This window comes from Copidosoma floridanum, unplaced genomic scaffold, assembly GCF_036245765.1.
Source record: "Copidosoma floridanum isolate Cflo_tuat_1 unplaced genomic scaffold, Cflo_Japanese_pri ptg000024l, whole genome shotgun sequence".
In the NCBI taxonomy this organism is placed as follows: Eukaryota; Metazoa; Arthropoda; class Insecta; order Hymenoptera; family Encyrtidae; genus Copidosoma; species Copidosoma floridanum.
In genome coordinates, this window is record NW_028321901.1 from 3,592,928 (window position 1) to 3,613,074 (window position 20,147).

Sequence of the window (20,147 nt, forward strand, 5' to 3'; positions counted from 1 at the left end):
AGAGTTTTAATGCCTGCGTTAAAAGGTAAGAGAACCCAATGAAGTACTAAAAAACAAACTTCGTTACACAACAACGTATAGGTGGGTTGTTGAAGCTACTCATGGAATTTCAGGGAAAAAATATAAACTATTTCATAACCAATTGGATAACAAACTCCTTCCTAAGGCTGGGTCTTGCTGCAAAATAGCGTGTTATCTGAATCATCAGTATGAGAAATGATTACATAGTGACGAGAAATTACAGGGCGTGATTATTGTCTCTTAACAATACAAAAAATAAGTTAGCAATAAAAGAAAAAAACGCATGGTAGTCAAGAAGAAGCCATTTAGCTGTAAAATTAACATCCGAAGAGCTGTCAGACTTTCCTAAGATAACTGAGAAGGATTTGAAAGTATTTTTTTCAGTTTTTTATCAACTGGGCCAAGCTACTTCCTATTTAGCAGTAATGTTAGATGAATCTAATAAACTTCATTTAACGTGTTTAAAAATGCAGCGAGATATAATCAAAGTCCTAGTAAAATCAAAACATACCAATAGAAAAATCTGTAAGTGTTACATCCAATAGAAACCTGATACTATGGATTATAGTGGTACCTTACGCCATGGATGTGGTTGTGCAAATGGCTTAAGGACTATAGGGTGCTGCTCTCACCTTTCTGCTGTTATCTACTATCCGTCAAATTCTCAATATAAATCTAAAATCATGCAACCAGTAAAAGTACTGACTGAAGTGTTTGCAAAAGAAGAAATTGAACCAGTAATTAATACAGACAGAGATAAAAACTAAAATATATAAGAGTAAGAATTAAATATTACTCATGCATGTACTAAATACTATAGTAATAAGTAAAATACATGTAGTAATTTTTATTTTCTATTTTTAAATTAATGATTCATAAATTTTGAAACATCCAAAAAAAATTCTTTTATTTTAGTTCTTGGATTTGAGATACGAAAAGTTTTTTTTAATTTTTTTTACATCCACAACACATATCGTTAACGTATTTTTACATAAGGTGCGTTGGCTATAAAAAATAATGATATTTATCATGTGACAAGTAAAATTATGTATAGCAAGTCAAATAAAAGTATAAGTTTAAATATTAACTAATAAATTCAAGTAATAACGAAATTAAAACAAATGAGATAAAACTATCTATGAATGTCAGATTGATGGAGCTACTCGTGTCAAAATATACTGATACAACTTGCATCACTTAAGATAATTTTTATGAATATTATATAGTCTTGGAAACTTAAAGTGCACATTGAAAGGGATTTAGTAAGAATGCTCCTATTTAAACACACAATAGTAATAAGTAACTACAGGGTTATTGTGACCTCACTATGTAATGGCTAGACCGACGCTGCAGCAAGAAGATTATGCACACTGGGATCCAAAATGAACTAGTGGATCATCTTTGCCTACTTACCGCTGAGAAATCGGTAGAAAATCAATGCCATGAATAAGAGACAATATTAATTATTAGATAATGGCAATAAGAAGAGTATATATACTGAGTCGTAAGTTAATTCAAGTCAGTATCGCAACGAGCATGGACGTGTTCAAACCTTAGTTAAGTAAGACTGAAAGCAGCAGCCGCGGTCCACCCAATATTAGATACAAAGTTACTTCTGATGGTCAGTATGATTCACAATACAGAAGATTGTGCAGCGTTGCAGCAGTAATAAGCTCAAACGATACCAAGAATTTAAGTAATTAAAAAAAAAAATTCTAAATGATGGACAAGATAAGCTAAAAGCAATATAAAGTATATGAAATGATTTATTCACTTAGAAAATAGCAAATTGAAAGCAGAAAAATAAAAAGGAAATTATCTCAAATTTCTAACATTTTTCCTAATAATAATAAGAAAAAATGAGTCTACTAATTATACTTGTGATCTTATTTTGCATTCACTTACCAAACGTTAACATGGATGAGTCGTAAGAAAAAAATTGTAGTAGAGGACCTCCAGAAACCAGCTTGACGTAACTATCCATATCAAAACTATGATACACAAGAACTGATCTCGTTTAAGTGATACCTTATGTTAGAGAAAACAAATATACTTACTGTAACTGACATATTTTCAAAGTATGCACGAGCCGCATCAGTGAACCGCAAAACAATGAATGATGTCACAGCAGAAATGAAACGTATCTTTAGTACTAATTATAGTAAATAATTTGTTACGTAGATACTGTTTGTCTGCAAGAAAATTCCATGATTCCATTCTACTAAGCAAATAATTTATAAGAAAGTGAGAATAGCTCAAACAACTTAAAAATCTCAGTGAATTGGGAACATGCAATTTACGAGAGAAAGGATCTGAAGGCACAAACAAACTTGCAGTAAAGTATAACGTACATGTAACTATTTATAAATACCTACCTACATACAAATATAATTTAATTCTTGTATTGTAGTTACATTTAGGAGTGGCATCGAATGCACGTTGTTTGAAGTTATCTTTAAATTTTAGGTGTAAGGTGTAAAACGTGAGGCAAATTTGATTATTAGTAAATATCTTTTGATCCTATGTAAATAAGTGCTAGGGTTCTGACAATACAGCCGTTAAAAGTTTGATGAATTGAATCAAGAACTGATTGTTGCACCTACTCAACTATATATTGTTAGAGAACAAGCTTCGAGGATTTTCGAGTAGATGGGGAGCAAGTAATTTTGATTTATAAAATAAATGGATTGAGAAGTCCGAAATATTGTAGTAAAATGCTCTGCCAAAAAGGCGGAGCAGGGGCTCAAACCAGTTAACTAAGGATTCGTAAAACTTTGCGCTGACCGCTCAGCCACGACTGCCGCCGAGAGCGGCTGTATTAATAGCACTCTTAGATGCATTCTATCGTATCGACAGTTGTACGCCAGTGTGCCAACACATGGGCAATGGCTTGACTGAATCAAGTTACGTCCGTGACACCTCCCGAGTCAATGGGTCACCGTCCCCGATGACACCTCTTACGACGACACCTGCTGGGTATTGTTTTCTTTAAATTCGACAACTGTTTGTTAGTCCTTTTTCGCACATCTCTTAGTGTTCCTCGACAGGCTACATCATATTCTCGTAGCATCGTTGTACTGTTTTCCAACCTCAATATCGTTTCATGACAAAGTAGCTTCACTAGTAGTGTACTCACTGATCAGGAGATGCAGTTTTTATCAGCCACTGGAGGTAATGCAAATTTCTTCCTTGTTGGTGATGGATGTATTCGGCGCACATCCGAGTGAATTTTTTGCACAAATTACCAACTCGATCGCCGTAGGCGATATCCTAATTCTACATCCCACCAATGTCACCAAATTACGCTTGTTACGGAACAAGCTTTGGGGATTCTCGTGTAAATGGGAAGCAGGTTATTCCGATTTATTAAATAAATGGATTAAGGAGTCCAAAATATTGTAGTGAAAATATTCCAAAAAGGCGAAGCAGGGGCTCGAACTCGTCAACTAAGGATTCGTGAAACTTAAGGCTGACCGCTCAGCCACGACCGCCGCCGCCACCAAGTGCGACTGTATTCATTGCACTTTTTAGAGTGCGCTATTGTGTCGTCAGTGGTATGACGGTGTGCTTACACACGGGCGCTGGCTTGAGTGAACCAAGCTATGTCTGTGACAATATACAGCAACGCTGAGAGGAATCACCGAGCAGACGGACCTTACGCACCGTTTAGATGCACTGTTTACTATATACACATCATACTTCTGCATGTTCTGCATACTTTAATGACTTTAATATGAAAGCGCCTGCTTTATTTACATGGGATGAAAAGGCACTTACTTATAATTAAATTTTCTACAATTCTGATGCTTCATGTCTAGCCAAGAAATAATTGACTTTAAAGATCTTCAAATACCTATGAACTACACCAATTTCATGCTATTGGTATTCCTCCACGATTCGGAGATTTGCCTTGGGCTGGGCTGCCACATTTAATTCTTGGTTCCAATAGCATGTGGGAAAACGGCATCACTTTCATTAAAAATCAATTAATCAATATAGATTCAGTCTTCTTCTTTACTGATCAGATTATGTTAATTCTTAAGTTTCAAAGCTACTTAATCTTCATATCTACACTAATTAGAGGTATGTCCTAGAAGTAACATATAATAACTAAATGAACGTTTAAATAGTACATTAGATTTATGTAATAATCAAAGCTGCTATAGCAGAAAATTTGACAAGAAAAGTCAGGAAAAAAACGTTTAAGGACTTTGATTTTAATTCATAAAAATTTATGAGGGATTTTTAATCCAAAGATCATAATTATTGTATGGTGTAGTAAAAATATTTTTGGTGAGAATAGCAAAATTACCTTTTAGAAAAAAGGAAAACTCTTTCAATCGATGAAAATCATGTTAATATTTTTCAAATAATTTAACTTTGGCCTTAAAATTTATAATGTCGTAGGTATCAAAACTACCATTGATTCTTGAATTCTGCTTTTTTTTCCTGGTTTTTTTATCTGGACTCTGAGTTATAAGAAGTTGAAACTACTATTTTCCATATAAAAAAAGCTTTTTTTAGACTTTGTAATAATCTTCAGTCTGAAAGATACCCTATAAATATGGTTAACAGATGCTATGCTTATTTTTGTATAAGTTTTTTGTGTGTTATGAATGTAAAAATAACAAAAACAAATACAAGCAAGGAAATGTAATACATATATGTAGAAAAATATTTATATGCAAGAACATTAAAAAATATCAGCATCAACTGGCGTATACAGCAACGTATCCCAAATCTCAAATGGTCATTAAATAACTTTTTCTGCATACCTCCGGTAAAGTGCTTCATATTTGCCCTGCTCCCAAGCAAATAATCAGCTTTTTTGGTGAGGGTATACAGAAAAATAGTATACGCATCACGTTCGAAGGTTAAGAATCTCGTAGATGTCATGTCAATAAACTCCTGAGGCGAGGCCGAGCTCCCTAGGTGCGTAACATACTATTTCAACAACTTATTTTCAAAAAAGACCATAGAAAATTACTCATGTTTAGCCTGTTTAGAACGGTTTTTTAGCTGTGCGGGCTGCCATGGACAGTGCTCAGGTGTAGATGAATAACTACGTAGCAACGAGCTTTTTGTCAGTAAGCAGACTCTTAACGGGTACTTGATGGGCACTTTTGAGACACAATTTTTTTTTATATTCACCATATATGTTATGAGTATGTTTGCGATCTGTGACGTTTGTTACTTCTCATTTTAAACTGCATACATTAAAATCTTTCCTATGCAAATACATAACAACGACATTGAAACACATAAAAAATCTTTGAATGAACCGTAAAGGATTTTTTTTTCTAGTAACGAACGGAAACTCACAAAATAAGTATTTTTACTCATAGACATGTTCACGTAAATACTTTTTTTAGTATATTTTATTAATCAGAGTACTGTGATAATAACTAAAACACTAATTTAAATTTTTTTTTTTACAAACACTTTTCATTTACATTAATTCACTAGCAAGCGAAATTCACATTTCAAGGAACGTAGCATATTTTTATTAAGTTGAAACTTCAGAAGATTTTAAAGTTAACGGTTCCTACGCTATTTAAGGGAGGTAGTGAAAGAAATGACGTTGAAACAGTTTTTTTTTTCTCAGCTACAAATTAACTATTTTACTGATCTTTTGTAAAAACCATTTATGTTGTTCTCTTTTACTATAAACTGTAACAAAATCTACACTTATGTTCTTTTAATACAGAACAAAAAATTTGTACTCACCTATTATATACTTACACAATATAAAAGATTCTTAAAGTACTTTTACTGAATATTATATAACATAAGTTATAGTACGTATTGCTACATTAACTAAAATGTTATTTCCGTATTGTCATCCGGGCAATTTATTTTTGAGATTTTTTCAGACCATTGCAATGCATATCTGCAAATATAAGTTAATTAAAAAACTTTATTGCGTAAAAAATTTTACATACTATTGTCTCTTTTTATTTATTTTATATATTTCCAGCAACGTCTTTCTACAATGAACAATGCTGATAGTAGTGCACCATCTAATAAAGCTAAAAATCAAAATGAAAATCAAGATATTCTCAACAAAAACAGAAGTCATTGCAGTAAAGATGGAAATCAAAATATTGCTTCACAGGACAAAGCCCTAGTAGTACCTTCGGTCAGAAATCGAGAAAGTCATATGAAATTTCGACATGGACTCTTACAGCTTATGATTCATACTATTGATCCTTTGCAAGATAGCCATTTATCTAATGGTAAGTATAGGTATTACACTTTTTAAATTAATCAAATTATCTTCCAGAATATTCAAAATAATTAAAATAACAGTCACATACTTTCTGTCATAGCAATTATCACTAGCTCTATAGTAATTATAAGCTTTACCGATATATTTTGTAACGGATTTGATTTTTTCTTGTAGCTGTATCTTATTAAAAACTGCCATTTAAAAAAAAATTCTTTACTTAACTCTCATAAACAAAACTATCTAAAGGAAGGCCATTGAAACATCATTGCATCTATTCTAGAAACTGTACTAGCAGTGATGATAAAAATTTTATCAGAAACTTCTGGTAATACTGAGATTTGGAATATCATATCATTCTCTCTCATCTGAATATAAAAATATACCCGCACTTTAAGTTTTGAAGATAATTTATTTCCCTTTTGATATTGAAAGATCAAAAAAAATTTTATCTAATCAAATAAAAAGCTTGATAGTATATGAAAAGCTAAGTTTTAAAAGCAAACATCAATTTCGTTAATTAAAAAAAATAGTATGTGTGAACTTTCATCTATATGTATTTGATAACTAATTCAAAAGTATTGGGCTTAAGAAATTTGACCAACGTCTGAGGCAGAAATAATGAGTGTTATAATTATATAACTTAATACATAAGCCGCTTATAAACAAATTTATTCCTAGAAATAGACTGTCAAGAAAATCCCTCAACTGTTGCCTCCAAATTCACAGAAATATTTCTATATCAATAATAAGGTGACAACAGCCTCTTAAGTTTATCTTTATAAGCTTTTTTTCTAAATATTTCTGCTTAAGCTACATATTTTTTCAAAAATAAAGCAATAACCCTTTCTCGTGCAGAATACATGTATATACTAAAGTGATTTTATAAAAAAAGGATTGCACTCTGTATTTTTTAGGCGTAAGAATCATCTCTTTCATACCTGTGTATCAGAATATTATATAATAAATAAAAAAAATTAACATTCTTCAATACGAAGTTAATAACTTAAGTTGACGTATTTCAACCTTACGAAAAATTTAACAGATTTTAACTTTAAACATCAGCGTTTATAGTTTACCGTTAAAATGGAAATTTGGTCTTTTGTCGGCATGTTTGATCTAAGACCCAACACATGACTTTTTCATAAATCTGCCATTGAATTCGTAGGCAGCAACCTCACAACCTTTCCTCTTTCAATTTGTTATAGAATTTTTGAGAAAGCTTTTTTGACATTTTACAGTCAACAATCTCAGAAACTCCTGTAAATGAGTTTCTTATTATATTGAATTATCTAAATCATGTACTAGTGGATCTATTTTTTTGGAATAAGACCTTTACCACTTTAAAGATTAAAGTTCAAAAATATGCTAAAATACGTACACTAACTTTCCTAACTTAATGTTAATTTTTTATCTTGTTTGATAATTTTTAAATTCCTTATTATACAGTAGTAATAAGACAGGGGTTTTGCATACCAAGAAAAAATGGATGCTAATCCTTTCTGCTAAAATCACTGTGGCTTATTCATTGTTTGTTTGGGACGAAATCTTCATTACTTTTACAAAAACGTATAAATTTAAAATTGAGATGTATAGAAAAACTACTTATTGGGGATAAACCTTAAAGATGGATAAACCTTGTTCAATTTAGGGGGTTAGGCTGATAAAAAATAGAGTGTTTTCTGTTTTTTTATCATCTGCAACAAATTACAATTTTAAGAAAAATTAGGGCGATTTGGAAGGTTTTTTTACATGTTAAATATAGTTATTAAATATGTCTAAGATAAGTAGAAACATTTTTGACTATTATGCTAAGGGGCTTGTACAGGTGATTTTAGAACTGATTTACGCCCTTCGTCGTGGCCGAACTAATAAAAATAGCGTTTTTTTTATTGGAGAAGTATGGTGAGGGTATGCTAAATTGTACCCACAAAAAGATGAGTGGAAATGCGTGAAAATATGTACATAAAAGCAGACTTTGGAAACGCTTTAACAGATTTTGCTAAATGTGCACCTATGAACATAGAAGTGGAAAAGTTTACGATGTAGTTACAGCTAATCATAGCAGACGTACAATTGATATCCTATTCATTTATTTTAGTTAAATCTTAGAACCCAAGTAATTTGATAGTATTTTAAATAACTTTTATATTTGTCTATATTATTTTTGTTACAAACTGTAGTTAAGATCCGTAGTTTTTTGGTACATACACGCAAATTATAAACATTTAGAAACTGTATTTGTAATACTCAGCTAATTAAAACGTAGCGTTATTGTAATTCCACGTTAAAATGTAAATCTTTGACTTTTCTTCTTTTTTCCAGAAAATGCCTGACTTTACAGACATTTTTATCATTAGTATTTTGCTAAAATGAATTAGTTTGTAAATTTTTTTTTTTAACTATTAGTTTTGTACACTCATCAAAAAAAGGATAAATCATGCTCCTCTTACACAAAAAAATGAAAAAGATTTATAAAAAATATAATTTGATGTAAAAATACATCACTATCACTAAAAAATTTACTACATTAAGGATAATTTATTTTTTGACTATCCCGAATGTTAAGGTCAACAAAAAAAATTTTCTTTAAAAACACAGTAGCCCATGGAATCAATGTGAGAAGCTGGACACATAGAAAAATTGACTTTCACCATGACAGTTCTAAATACAGTTATTACAACTGGAATACAACGAAAAAAGAGGGTAAAGTATACCCAAAAATTCCAAACATCCCCAATTCTAATAACGATTTGTTCAGAAAAAAAAGAGATCATTTCTGTTTTAAGAAAAAGTTAAATCACATTTGTAGCACCGCCATGGAATCCTTTAAATATTTTTGATAATGGTGAGTTTATAATTCTTTCCTTGTTTTCCAGCTTAAAATTGTGAAAATAACTAAAAAAAATTTTCAAACCTTCGTTTCTACTAACTAATTGATATTTCATAGTTAAAATTTTTTAGAAATTTTCCAAAAAAATGAGGGAACCACTTACTAAAGAAACGTTTTTCAGTACACTTAGATCAAATTACTATTTGTTTATGAAACAAAAAGAATCTCCTTAGTCAATAACAGATTAGTTTAATATACGTTACATGACTGAAAACATTATATTTCAGAAAGGGTTGTTGTAAATCAATAATTTTTTTATATAACTTGCAGCTGTAAAAATAACTCAAGTTTTTTTATAATTTTTGTTGGTACTGTGGAAAATGTGCGTAAGAAAAAACACTCCTTTTAAATAATAGCTATTCCCGTCAAAACACGATAAATAAGAACTTTTCTCTTACCATTGGCATGATGTTTGCATCTTTGGACTTATCATTTACCCAATAAGGGCTTACATTAAAAAAAATCTTACTGATTTATAAAGCAAAGTCGCTAAAACCGTTGTAATCGCTAACCACAAAAACTACTGAACCGATTTTGCTGAAATTTTACATACTAATTTTTGACACTTCCTAGATGGTTTGAGTCTGGTTTTAATCTTAAAAAATTTAATTGCAATATCAATAAATAAGCTTAAAGTTTAGCAAAAATACGCCAGCTTTTCACTTTCCTTCAGAAGGATCTGCTAGGTGGCGTCGACATAAAATCGAAGCTACCTGCAACAGAATTAAATAAGTACGGTTATAATAGGTCAGAGCGTCGCAGAAATTTGTGCAATCGTCTTTTTGTAGTTCATGGAGCTGCATCGACAATGTAGATGATAGTCGTGCAGCTGGGTATCCCGGTTACTGATGACGCTCTTCTCCAATGGGCAAGTGATCTAGATCTACTTTCACCCTGAACCTCCAGGATTAATGAGTGCCACCAATGATAAATTTATTTTAACTGATGACGTCTCCGGCGGAATATCAGAAGACGTGTCTAGCCAGAGCAAATCCTGCAGAGTTATGTGGCCATACCACAATTTGGTCTGGTGCCGTCAGAGAACTCTTTACTACAAATATAAGCCAGGGAAGACAGCTCTTAAGAGTACGGGCAGCCTCAACGGTCAACTTCTTAATGGTCAATCCAACGGAATACCTACAGAGAAGGTATTCTCGAAGCCCACTTTCCCGACTAATGATGAGCGGTTGCTTATGCAAGGAACGACCTGAAGACGACATATATTTTGGTCAGCGGCGTATCTCCCTTATGTACGGTCTCCGTACACAGACTTCGAGGATAAGAGTCAAGCTTTAAACAGCTGGCTCTCCATCATCAAGAATAATAATAAGGAATAACTAGAACTTTCACCACTGGCCTTTTTCAGAGCCAATATAAGTATTTACGTTCATTACTTAACCATCAATCTCATCGGTTCTTTTAAGGGCCACCTAAGTTTAAACTACCTTGGCAACAAATAAATTTTTACTACTAATTCCGGAAACATTATTCGTCGACTAAAACACTATGTAAAGCCAGCCACTACTAAACCAAGTCAGTCATTCCCTGGCAGACAGCACGAGTAGAATTGTTCATCGGAAGGCTGGGAACCCCGGTGACTGACGATCCTACATTACCATCTCGACTCTAAGCATTTAACCAGGAATCACCGATCCTGTCTAAGGTCTGCGCTGGGCAAACCTAACAGCTATGAAGGAAAAAAAACTTGAGCCAACGGGAGTCTCCAATGAGCAAGCATCACGAACTAATCTGTACTAATCTCTCTACCTTAGATCATCAAAACAACTGAGTCTGCCAAAAAAAGGTGCTTTAGACACCAACGTCTTTGACGTTATACCAGGAGACGTTGGAAAAGAGCACTAACTAGCCCCAAAGCTTCGGACTTTGTCATTTTTCTCGCGATCAGTCTGAGTCTTCAACAACAGGCCAGAGAAGATCACCCTCAGGTATCCAGGCAGTCACAATTGATGTAAAATTCAGGTAAGAAAGAGTTTACTTAAGAAGCTCACCGGTCTTCTTTAAAGCTATCAGACGTCGAACTACCTTGCCAACAAATATATTAGAACTTAACAAATTGACAGAAATAGCCTTTAAGATTCACAAAAGTCTGAAGCATACTAAAAGTTGCAAGAGGGTGAATTGAAAGGAAAACTTTAAATGTGTCTAATGATTATAATTTTAGGCGTCAAGAAACTGAGGCAGAAAATTTATCGAGATTGGAACAGCAGCGTCTAAGTCGACAAATAAAGAATCCAGTAAGTGAGAGATCAGCTTTTTATTTTACCCTTACAGTAATCACTTAAACCTTTAAAGATCTAAATTTAGATTTTTAAGTAAGTAGAAATTATATTTGTAGTTTCGTGGCAATAAAAAATGTAGAGATTAAGCTCCAGGACTATTTCTCTGGGAATAAAGTTATGAGATAAAAGAAAATAATTTTTTTTTTTAATTTATATTCTTTGGGAGTTTAAGATCTTAACAGCTTAAAAAAATAGCCCTTTTCGTAAAATATACAAGAAAAACTGCAAATCAACCGCTCCTAATAGCCAACGATTATTTTATAGCATAAGGAATGCACAGTACTTTTCAGCATAAGTATATCTTTTTTTTTAATTTTTACAGCTTATTATTCGACCAAATAAATTGTATGGATTCCAAACAAATATGTTTTCAATAAAAAGATTTTTATTCTGAGAAGTGTCAAGAATAATGTAAAATTTCTAACTGAAAACATTTCACATACATGTTAACACACTACCGTGTTCCATTTAGTAAGTCTCGGGCGAAGCCAAAATGGGGGGCCGCTACTTATGTTATATTTACAAGTTTAAGTGATGAAACATAGAAAAGTTATTAATTCATAGAAAAAAACAGTAGAAACAATAAGACTCTAGAGTGAACTATTAAACATTATACTTTACCACTATCAGTTAGAAGCTATGCCTTTTTTGTTTCGTGTTAAAATCATTATTAAAATAGAATACGTAATTAAGGAAGATGATTTTTCAAGAGAAATCAACCTGTATATGTATTCTTATGTGTCCCATAATAATTACTGTACCGATAAATGAAAATAAGGACTTCCCGAGTTATTTATACAATTTTTGCTGAAAAAATTAGATAATTTTTTTTTCTACCCCTGCTAAAAGTAGAAGATAAATTCTCAAGACGTATAACCAATATGATTTTGTGACTTTTTTAATCACAAGTAATCCCCACTTGGTTTTCCAAAAAGTTCTAATTAGAATTAAAGATGTTAAGCAAAATTGTTTTTTCAAATAGTTAAGCCTCATCAGTTTTTTTCGAAATCCCTAAAATACGTCAGTTGTGAATTGCCATTCATGTCTTGTAAGGAGGTGTTAAAATTTATGAGTTTTTTTACGAACTTAAAATTCAAAAATGTAACGAAAAATGTTGATTCAGTCTTTTTAAGAATAAAAGTGAAAGTTTTTCTGACTTTTAAGAATATAACTTTATTTCTTTTTGTATAGGAATTAATTGTGATTTTATTTTCCAAAAAATCATTATTGAAACTTTAGATAGTAAAGAAATTCTGTTTTTTAAAGTTAACTTTAGGGAAGATTTTTACCCCTACAGAATGTTTTTTCACTGATGGAAAACTAAAGAAATCTAGGAGGCTTCTGCATTAACTTTCTACGACATATCACAATTTTATTTCAATTGGTGTGGCACACCCTGGGTAACTTGTAACTTGTTAGCATGACACTCTTAATAACTTAAGTTACAGAAGCTGTGACAGCGAAAGAACGTAAACAAGTAGTTTTTGACGTTTTTAGTGTACAGTTACGTCTCGTGAAATCCAGATTTGTTTGTTATTAATTGAACGGCGAATAAGCATACTCGGTCCTCTAGTAACATGTTTTTTACTACAAATGTGCTACATTAATAAATAAAAGAGCTAATCAGTAAGTTTATTAGACCATAGAGTAGTTAAAAATAATAAATAGGATAGTACGTAGATAGTTTCTGATATTTTTATATTATTAACAAAGCATAGTATCAACTTATTAAGTTGTTGGCCGTTAAGACGGCCCTTTCTTTTATATTCTTCTGTGATTGTTGAATAATTAAAATGTTCCTTTATCTTAAATGTATAGTTTTTTTTGAGAACCATAATCCGCATGCTCCTCTACCCCTTCTTAGCTTTCTCTGAATCTCCTTGAAGTAAAGTAAGGTTCTTTTAATTTCTCCTTTATTTTCATTAGAATAAATATAAGTTTGCCCCACCTTCAGCCTTCCCTCAACTCCACCTTAGCCCCCTTATTATTTTCAATTTCTCCCTCAACCCTTCCAATAGTTTGATTAGATAAGTAAGTAGATTGATTATTTAATTAGATAAGAATTTTTAAGTGATCCTCCTAGGCCCACCCATAGGCCAACTCATTTATACAGTCCCCATTGCCCACCTCTTGACCCCTCTCATTTTTGTTATATCCTGTAGCCCCCTTAGCACCTTCTTATCCATTGATCCCTTTAGGTTCCATCATTTTTATAATATCCATTGCCCCCTTCAGCTATTAATGTTATTTCGTTATTCAATTTGGTAAAGTTTTTAGTTTTGCCCCCATACTCTAAGCTCTTTTATAATCTTTTAACTTTGCTATTAACTGCTAAGAATGCTAACGCTGTAGAAACTTTTTCTACCAGGTAGAACTATTAGGTTGATTATTTGTCAGGTTATATTGTCTGTTAAGCACCTTTAAAATTTTTAGAAATATTTTTTTTTAAATCGTATGCACTCATGCACTACTTTACTAATGATCATGTATTTTGCTCAATTTTATTCAATTTCGAACTTGATTTTAATATTGTTTAAACTCAAATTTGTTATAAAACTTCCAATCGATTATTAAGGTACTGTTTTGGGCTGCAGTTTTTCAAAAATTCTTAATAAATTGATTAATTATCTTATTAAAAATGTATCAAAACATAGTATGGTAATATCATACTTTCTAGAAAATAACATGTAAGCTTACGGAATGTTTTAACAGAGAGGACGTAGCCAGTATCATTATTTACAACGGAAAGACAAAATCCTCTCTTTTTATTTAAGTTAAATATGTAGATTACTGCCAAAAAGTTTCACTTTTTGTCGTCAACCTAGTTTATACGCTGTGACGTTGCACTTTCGCTCTGTGACACGTAAAGCGTCCCGGCCAGGGCAGTCCCGAACAACGTCCAAAGACACGAAAATTTGTCCCCAATTTAGCACTGGAACTCACGCAACTCAGCCACCTCAGCTCGGCTTCCGGAGACTCTCACCTAGAGGAAGTCCCGCCAGGGGTAGCCCGTCGGGAAGCGAGCTACTCTCCTAGGGAGAGGAGAGCCCCATGCCCTAAAAGAAAACGTTTCCCGGCACAGGCTTACAAAATAAAGACACGAAATACGGGTTTCTCGAGTTATCCACTTCACTTTACTGTGTTATTTACACTTACGTGGGCGTCTAGGCCCGGAAAATCTCGTCGCGATCCGTCGCTATGTCGCGGCACGAATTCCGCAATTACGCTATCTCTCACTCACGCTGCTCAACGATCCCTGTCCCAGGGTCCGGCTCTCGCGGCTCGCCCTGGCTACACGCGGCCGATGCACGCACAGACACACTCGATTTCACGCACTACTTCTCGCAACGGCACTACGCTACTTTACTTCGGGGTTTACCATCGCACTCTTCTTCCGCGGCTACTCGGCTGGCGACCTTGACTTCACCGGCACGGATGACGGGGGAGTGATCATCCCTGGGTCGTCGGCGTAAGGTCGGGTCCAGGTGGCTGCTCGTGGTCGCTGGCTCTCCGTCTCTTCTTTGATTCTCTCTCGATTCTCTCTCTCTTTATTCCTACCGGAAATGCGAAAACTCAGAAAGCTCTCGTTCACTCGAAGGCTACTGCAAGAGTGTTGCATTAGGCCCAATAATTAGTGCAGCCTCGCGCATTACCGCACTATATCTACATACATACTTCTGAATCTTACCACCAGGACATCATTCACACACACTCGAACGCGACGCAATTTATAGTACAAACGGTTAATACAGATACATATGTATACATACACTCTTCGTCGATGAAGCAACACTGGATTAGCACAATAGCACGGGAATTACAAATATTTTATAATACGCAACTACACAGGTAGACCCTTATATACTAGAACTACACATTCTTGGGCTTTTCTTTGGCGCTATGTCTTCTTTTCTCTCCTTGGCGCTACTCCTTGTATCCGATTACTCTCACGTAGAACATGAAACACACAGACCCGGATCTTTATTAGCTTCTTGTAAATAAAAATAGATTCCACCTTGATGACGCGTTTCGGTGCTTAATGTTATAGGGTCAGAGAAAAATGACTCCGTCATAACGCAACGAACACTGAAAAAAATATGTAAATTTACAAAAAAACTTTGTATGATTAAAAAATTTTCATTCATATATAGTTCTAACAAATTCATTTTAAGATTCTGAAACAGATGTATTATTATCATGAATACAGTTTCCAATCATTAATTAACAGAAAAAAACTTTATTAAAAAAATAGCACAGGTTGCTTATAAAAAACCGATATGAATTTTACGTTTAAGTCAATTTTATGTTTAAAACATGGTTTAATCTTTGTTTTGATGCACGTGAAAATAATTTTATCAATTAACTGCGTCAGAAAGTGCATAATGATATAAAATGACAACTAGTTTGAAACTATTACAAAGATGAATTCTTAAGACTTACTTGTTAACTTTTAATTTAGTCAAAGTTTGAAATTTTCGTCCAAACAATATTTGTTATATTAAAGTTATCATCATGTTATACTTGAACATTCATTGTACTTTTTTATGTATTTTAATAATGTGATCACGTAACCTAGATATTTACATTCCGTACGAATATCGAAATAAACATAAGGGATTCCTTTTCAAATTGAAAAAAATCCATTTTACGACAGTATTTTATTACAAGACGATGTTTAAGCATGTTGGTCACCTACACATTCTGCATTAATATATTAGATTCAGTTGTAAATGGTATCAAGAAACTAAGTGGATCTAAAATCGACATGATTATTGCGATAAATCTTTTTTTGTCGATTTTTTTCTGCCTTCAAGTAAATTACTGTCTATTTTTTTAAAATTAACATTCATACCAAGTTTGTCTAATTTGTTATTCAATCGCAGTCCTAATTTTTTTTCGCCCCTGTACCCATAATAATTTAAATTGAATAATGAAGTAGAGTTGTTTTTTTTTTTTTTTTAAACCGACCAAAGTCAACGCTTCATTGCTGGAACAACTATGCATCTCTTAATTGGCATGCGAATTTCTTATTATTACTTTCTGAATACGATTACAGGCTTCGCTTTGTGAATAGCAAACCTTAAAAGAGTCGTCCATACAAAAATTTTTTATTATACTTTTCGCACTTGTGGAATATTTGTGCGTAAAGAGCCCAGCGTTTTTATTTTTATAAAAAATGCGGAGCAAGGAAAAGACTTGGCCCCGACTTACATTCAAGTCATCAAAAATTCTTGAGGTGGGCTTTGCCTATTTTTTCCCTTCCAAAGAAATTACTGCGTATCGCAATCCTCTTTTCTAATTTTTATCTTCAAAAATATGTCCCACGTGTCTGAATTAGTGTAAAAGCAAATCAATTCAATCACATCATAATTTTTGGAAGAGATTTCCAATCAGTTCTGGAAAGCAATAGGTCATTGAAGCTTTTAGACTCAGACTTTACCATGGCATCAAAAATGAATCTTAATTTTTCTGGTTTATTTATATTTTGAATCTCAAAATGCGTTCAGTATCGAATTTTTGTCTGAAACTACTTTCATCAGCTTTTATCGCAAATTTATTGTTGAATAGTCGCACCATTTCATTATAGTACAGCAGCTTATCAACCGTCCAAAAAAGCTGGTTATTTAATTTCCAAAGGAGACTTAATTCCCAAGAATTTCCTACAAACCAACTTGTTTGTTTTTAAACTAATTCAGCTTGTTCATTCTCGCTATCAACATAACGATTATTAACTACTGCTATTCCCTCCAAATTAAAATAATCTGGCACGATTTTAAGTATCTCACTATAAATTTAACTTAAATATGATCTCAACACTTTGTGTATGACAATTATTGTAGGATTCTTGGACACTTTCTTAAAATTTCTTTCCAAATACTCGTACATTACTCACCATAGTAAGTATTTAGTGACCAAAAAAAATTTTTTAACTAGATGTACTTCACGTGGAATTAATAAATTATATTATCTTATCCTGTAAACATTTGCAGAATCGAACTACACGGCCGTATGTAAAGTCCTGACTTTTTTTAGCGTAGATGAGTAACTTTCTGATTAATATTTTGAGAGAGTGAAAGTTTTCTTACAACTAAAACATCAGCCAAAAAAAATTTGTTCCCATTGTTTAACAAAGTAATTTTTGTTCTTTTATTTGCTACTGTTAGTCCCCCTAAACTTTTTAAGGCTACATTGCAAGTTGAGCTTTAAGCTCCGATTTGTTTTCTTATATTCGCTCGAATTATTATTACTGTGGAGCTTTGAGCAGAATAAACACTAATTTCTTTAAAAAATTCATCTCTTTTTATTATAAAAGTGACAATTTTGGTGAAAATTTTACAATTTAATTGTTGAATTGTCTATTTTTTGTCATAAGAACTGTTAAGTACTCAACAAATGCTGCAGATTTCAGCTTTTGAGTTTTCGTGGGATTTCTTTTCTCTTTTCCCATTTTGTCCTGATCTCTATATAAAAGCTTATGATTTCTGCTACAATTTTTAAAATTTTTCCTTTTATATTTCCAGCGAGTGTAGCCTTACTTAAACAGTTAAAACACTTTTTTTTGTTTTGATATAGTTTTTGTTTTGACAAATCACTAAAGCTCGATTAAGGAAACTTTCCATAATTCTCTACAATCACCTAAAATATGATTTGTATCTTCACAGTATGCTCTTATCTTGTTGTTTTTGTTATCTTTTCATTAAAATCTTATCAATTTTATCCGTCTTTAGTACTCCCAGAAATTAAAAAAACTTTTTTCCTGATGACCATTTTGGTTAGTGCATTCCGAACATGTTGTGTTGGATTCTTAAGACACGAAAACTTCTACAGCTAAAACAAAGATGGCTTCAACTAAAAAAAGATCTTAAAATTCTCTAGTTTAGGCTTTTCTTTGTCTTTCAAGGTGACAAAATAAACATAACCACTCACAATTAAAACAATTTTCCCTAATATTTTATCGTTGACACAAAGTTTTTCAAATGAGTTTTGACCTTGACCAAATTTTGCTTATGCAAATGAATTTCCAGCAATTCTTTTGGATCCCTAACTATTTCTTCTAAAACAAGTATCAAGGTCCCAAATATCATCTCCAACGTATTAAAAATTTCTTTTACTTTTCCTCTAGCCATTTGTTTGAATTTTACCTAAGCAAGCAGGTCTCCAGAGAAGATTGATGACGGCCTTACTGTCAATCTATTAATTAACAAGAAATCATTCAAAGGTATACAAGCATATTTAATTGTCATAAGCGTATTTTCTGTAGCTCCGGTCAATCATCCTTCTGTTTCTTCGCCCGGCTGAGATAGATTTGCTGTGCTGTGCCATTGATTAATTAACTAGCGCACAACAAAATTTTCATAAATATTAATTTCATCATAATTACTACTAGTTGATGAATAGCTAGACCAGGGCCACCTATTCCCTGTAACCAAATACTTAAAAAGGTGTGCGATAAAAGGGGGTACCATCAAGTAGATGAGCAATCAGCTTTCCCATGGACGTTTGGACAAATGGCAAATATTTTAAGAAAAAAATGTTAGTGTCTAAGCTACAAAAACAGATGCAATTTTTAATTTTCTATTTTTTATCGTATATAATGCTGTAGGTGAGCGTATTTTTTTTCATTTTGGTAACAAGCAAAAAAAGATATAGACAGAAACAAATAAGCGTACTGTCAAATCACTACAAATATTTAGCAATGTTAGCTCGCAGTTGAGTGCCATGCCACCATACAACAGTCGAGCTTCTCCGAATGAAAACCAGCCGACTTGGAGGGCCAGCAGGGGCTGACCCCCCGTCCAAGCCGCTAAGAATCAGCCTGCTGTCTTGATGTGGTGGCAACTTTGATAGGTCTTAACCAATCTCCACCTTGTCATATGTAGAAGTAAGCGCCGGCTTAAACATTCTCCTCAGATACATGCATCATACTCTCACTAAACAAACACAGGTATACAAAATGGTCGTTCCGATTTGCGTGCGTCAGGGTCTTTTTCTGGCTGGTGTGGGAAGCCTATCAGCGGATAAGGCCAGATAATGAGGCCAAAGTAAGTCTGGGTAACCACATCTGATTTGACAGCACGCCTCATAAACAAAAAAAAAGTGGTAGGCTGACTAATCTAGGCTTTCTACCACTGAGGAAGCTACATAGCAGCACGCCAGCTCGTTTTGGCGGGTTGTCTGCGCCACTCGTGGGATTGTATACCTGGCGCATGTCTTGCTAGGTCGACTGTGGTCTACCAACATATACATACACTACACACATATACTACTTTCACACTTACTCTACACAACGCCAGGGAAGTCTCCGCGGGTGGGACTGAGGGAGAGTGGCGACTCCCGGCCGGCCCGAGCAAGTAGCAGTTCTCTCTATTAACAGAGAGGACTGCTGCCCTGGTTTTAACCCTTTCCAAATACTCATTTCTTAAAAACAGGGTAGTGCTGGCCTTCACAGGTCAGTGCAACATTAAAAAGATTCCAATAGGTAAAACGTAAATGCAAAGCTTGTACCCCAGGCGGTAACCTCTCTGAGGAAATCCACCGGCAGTTCCGATCCAGTGAAAGCCCAGGTGACTGTCACAGACCTCACGGATTTTAGAGGGGGGGGGGGCACAAAGACGTGTCTCACGGCCATAAGGGACTGCTTAATGTTCCATGGCCCTTTCTAACGGACAAAGGACGAAGAGGAGGCCTGTCGAGCATAGGCACTAAC

The 20,147-nt window shown here is 33.6% G+C and overlaps 1 protein-coding gene across 2 annotated transcripts in view; it reads left to right on the top strand.

The window, feature by feature from the left end:
* Positions 1–20,147, top strand: part of Nckx30C (solute carrier family 24 member Nckx30C) — a 440,887-nt gene that overhangs the window by 231,057 nt on the left and 189,683 nt on the right. For both annotated transcript variants that reach the window (XM_089595020.1, XM_089595021.1), the window contains exon 2: positions 5,999–6,257. In XM_089595020.1, the coding sequence (XP_089451146.1) occupies positions 5,999–6,257 (259 nt within the window). The remainder of the gene's footprint in view (positions 1–5,998; positions 6,258–20,147) is intronic.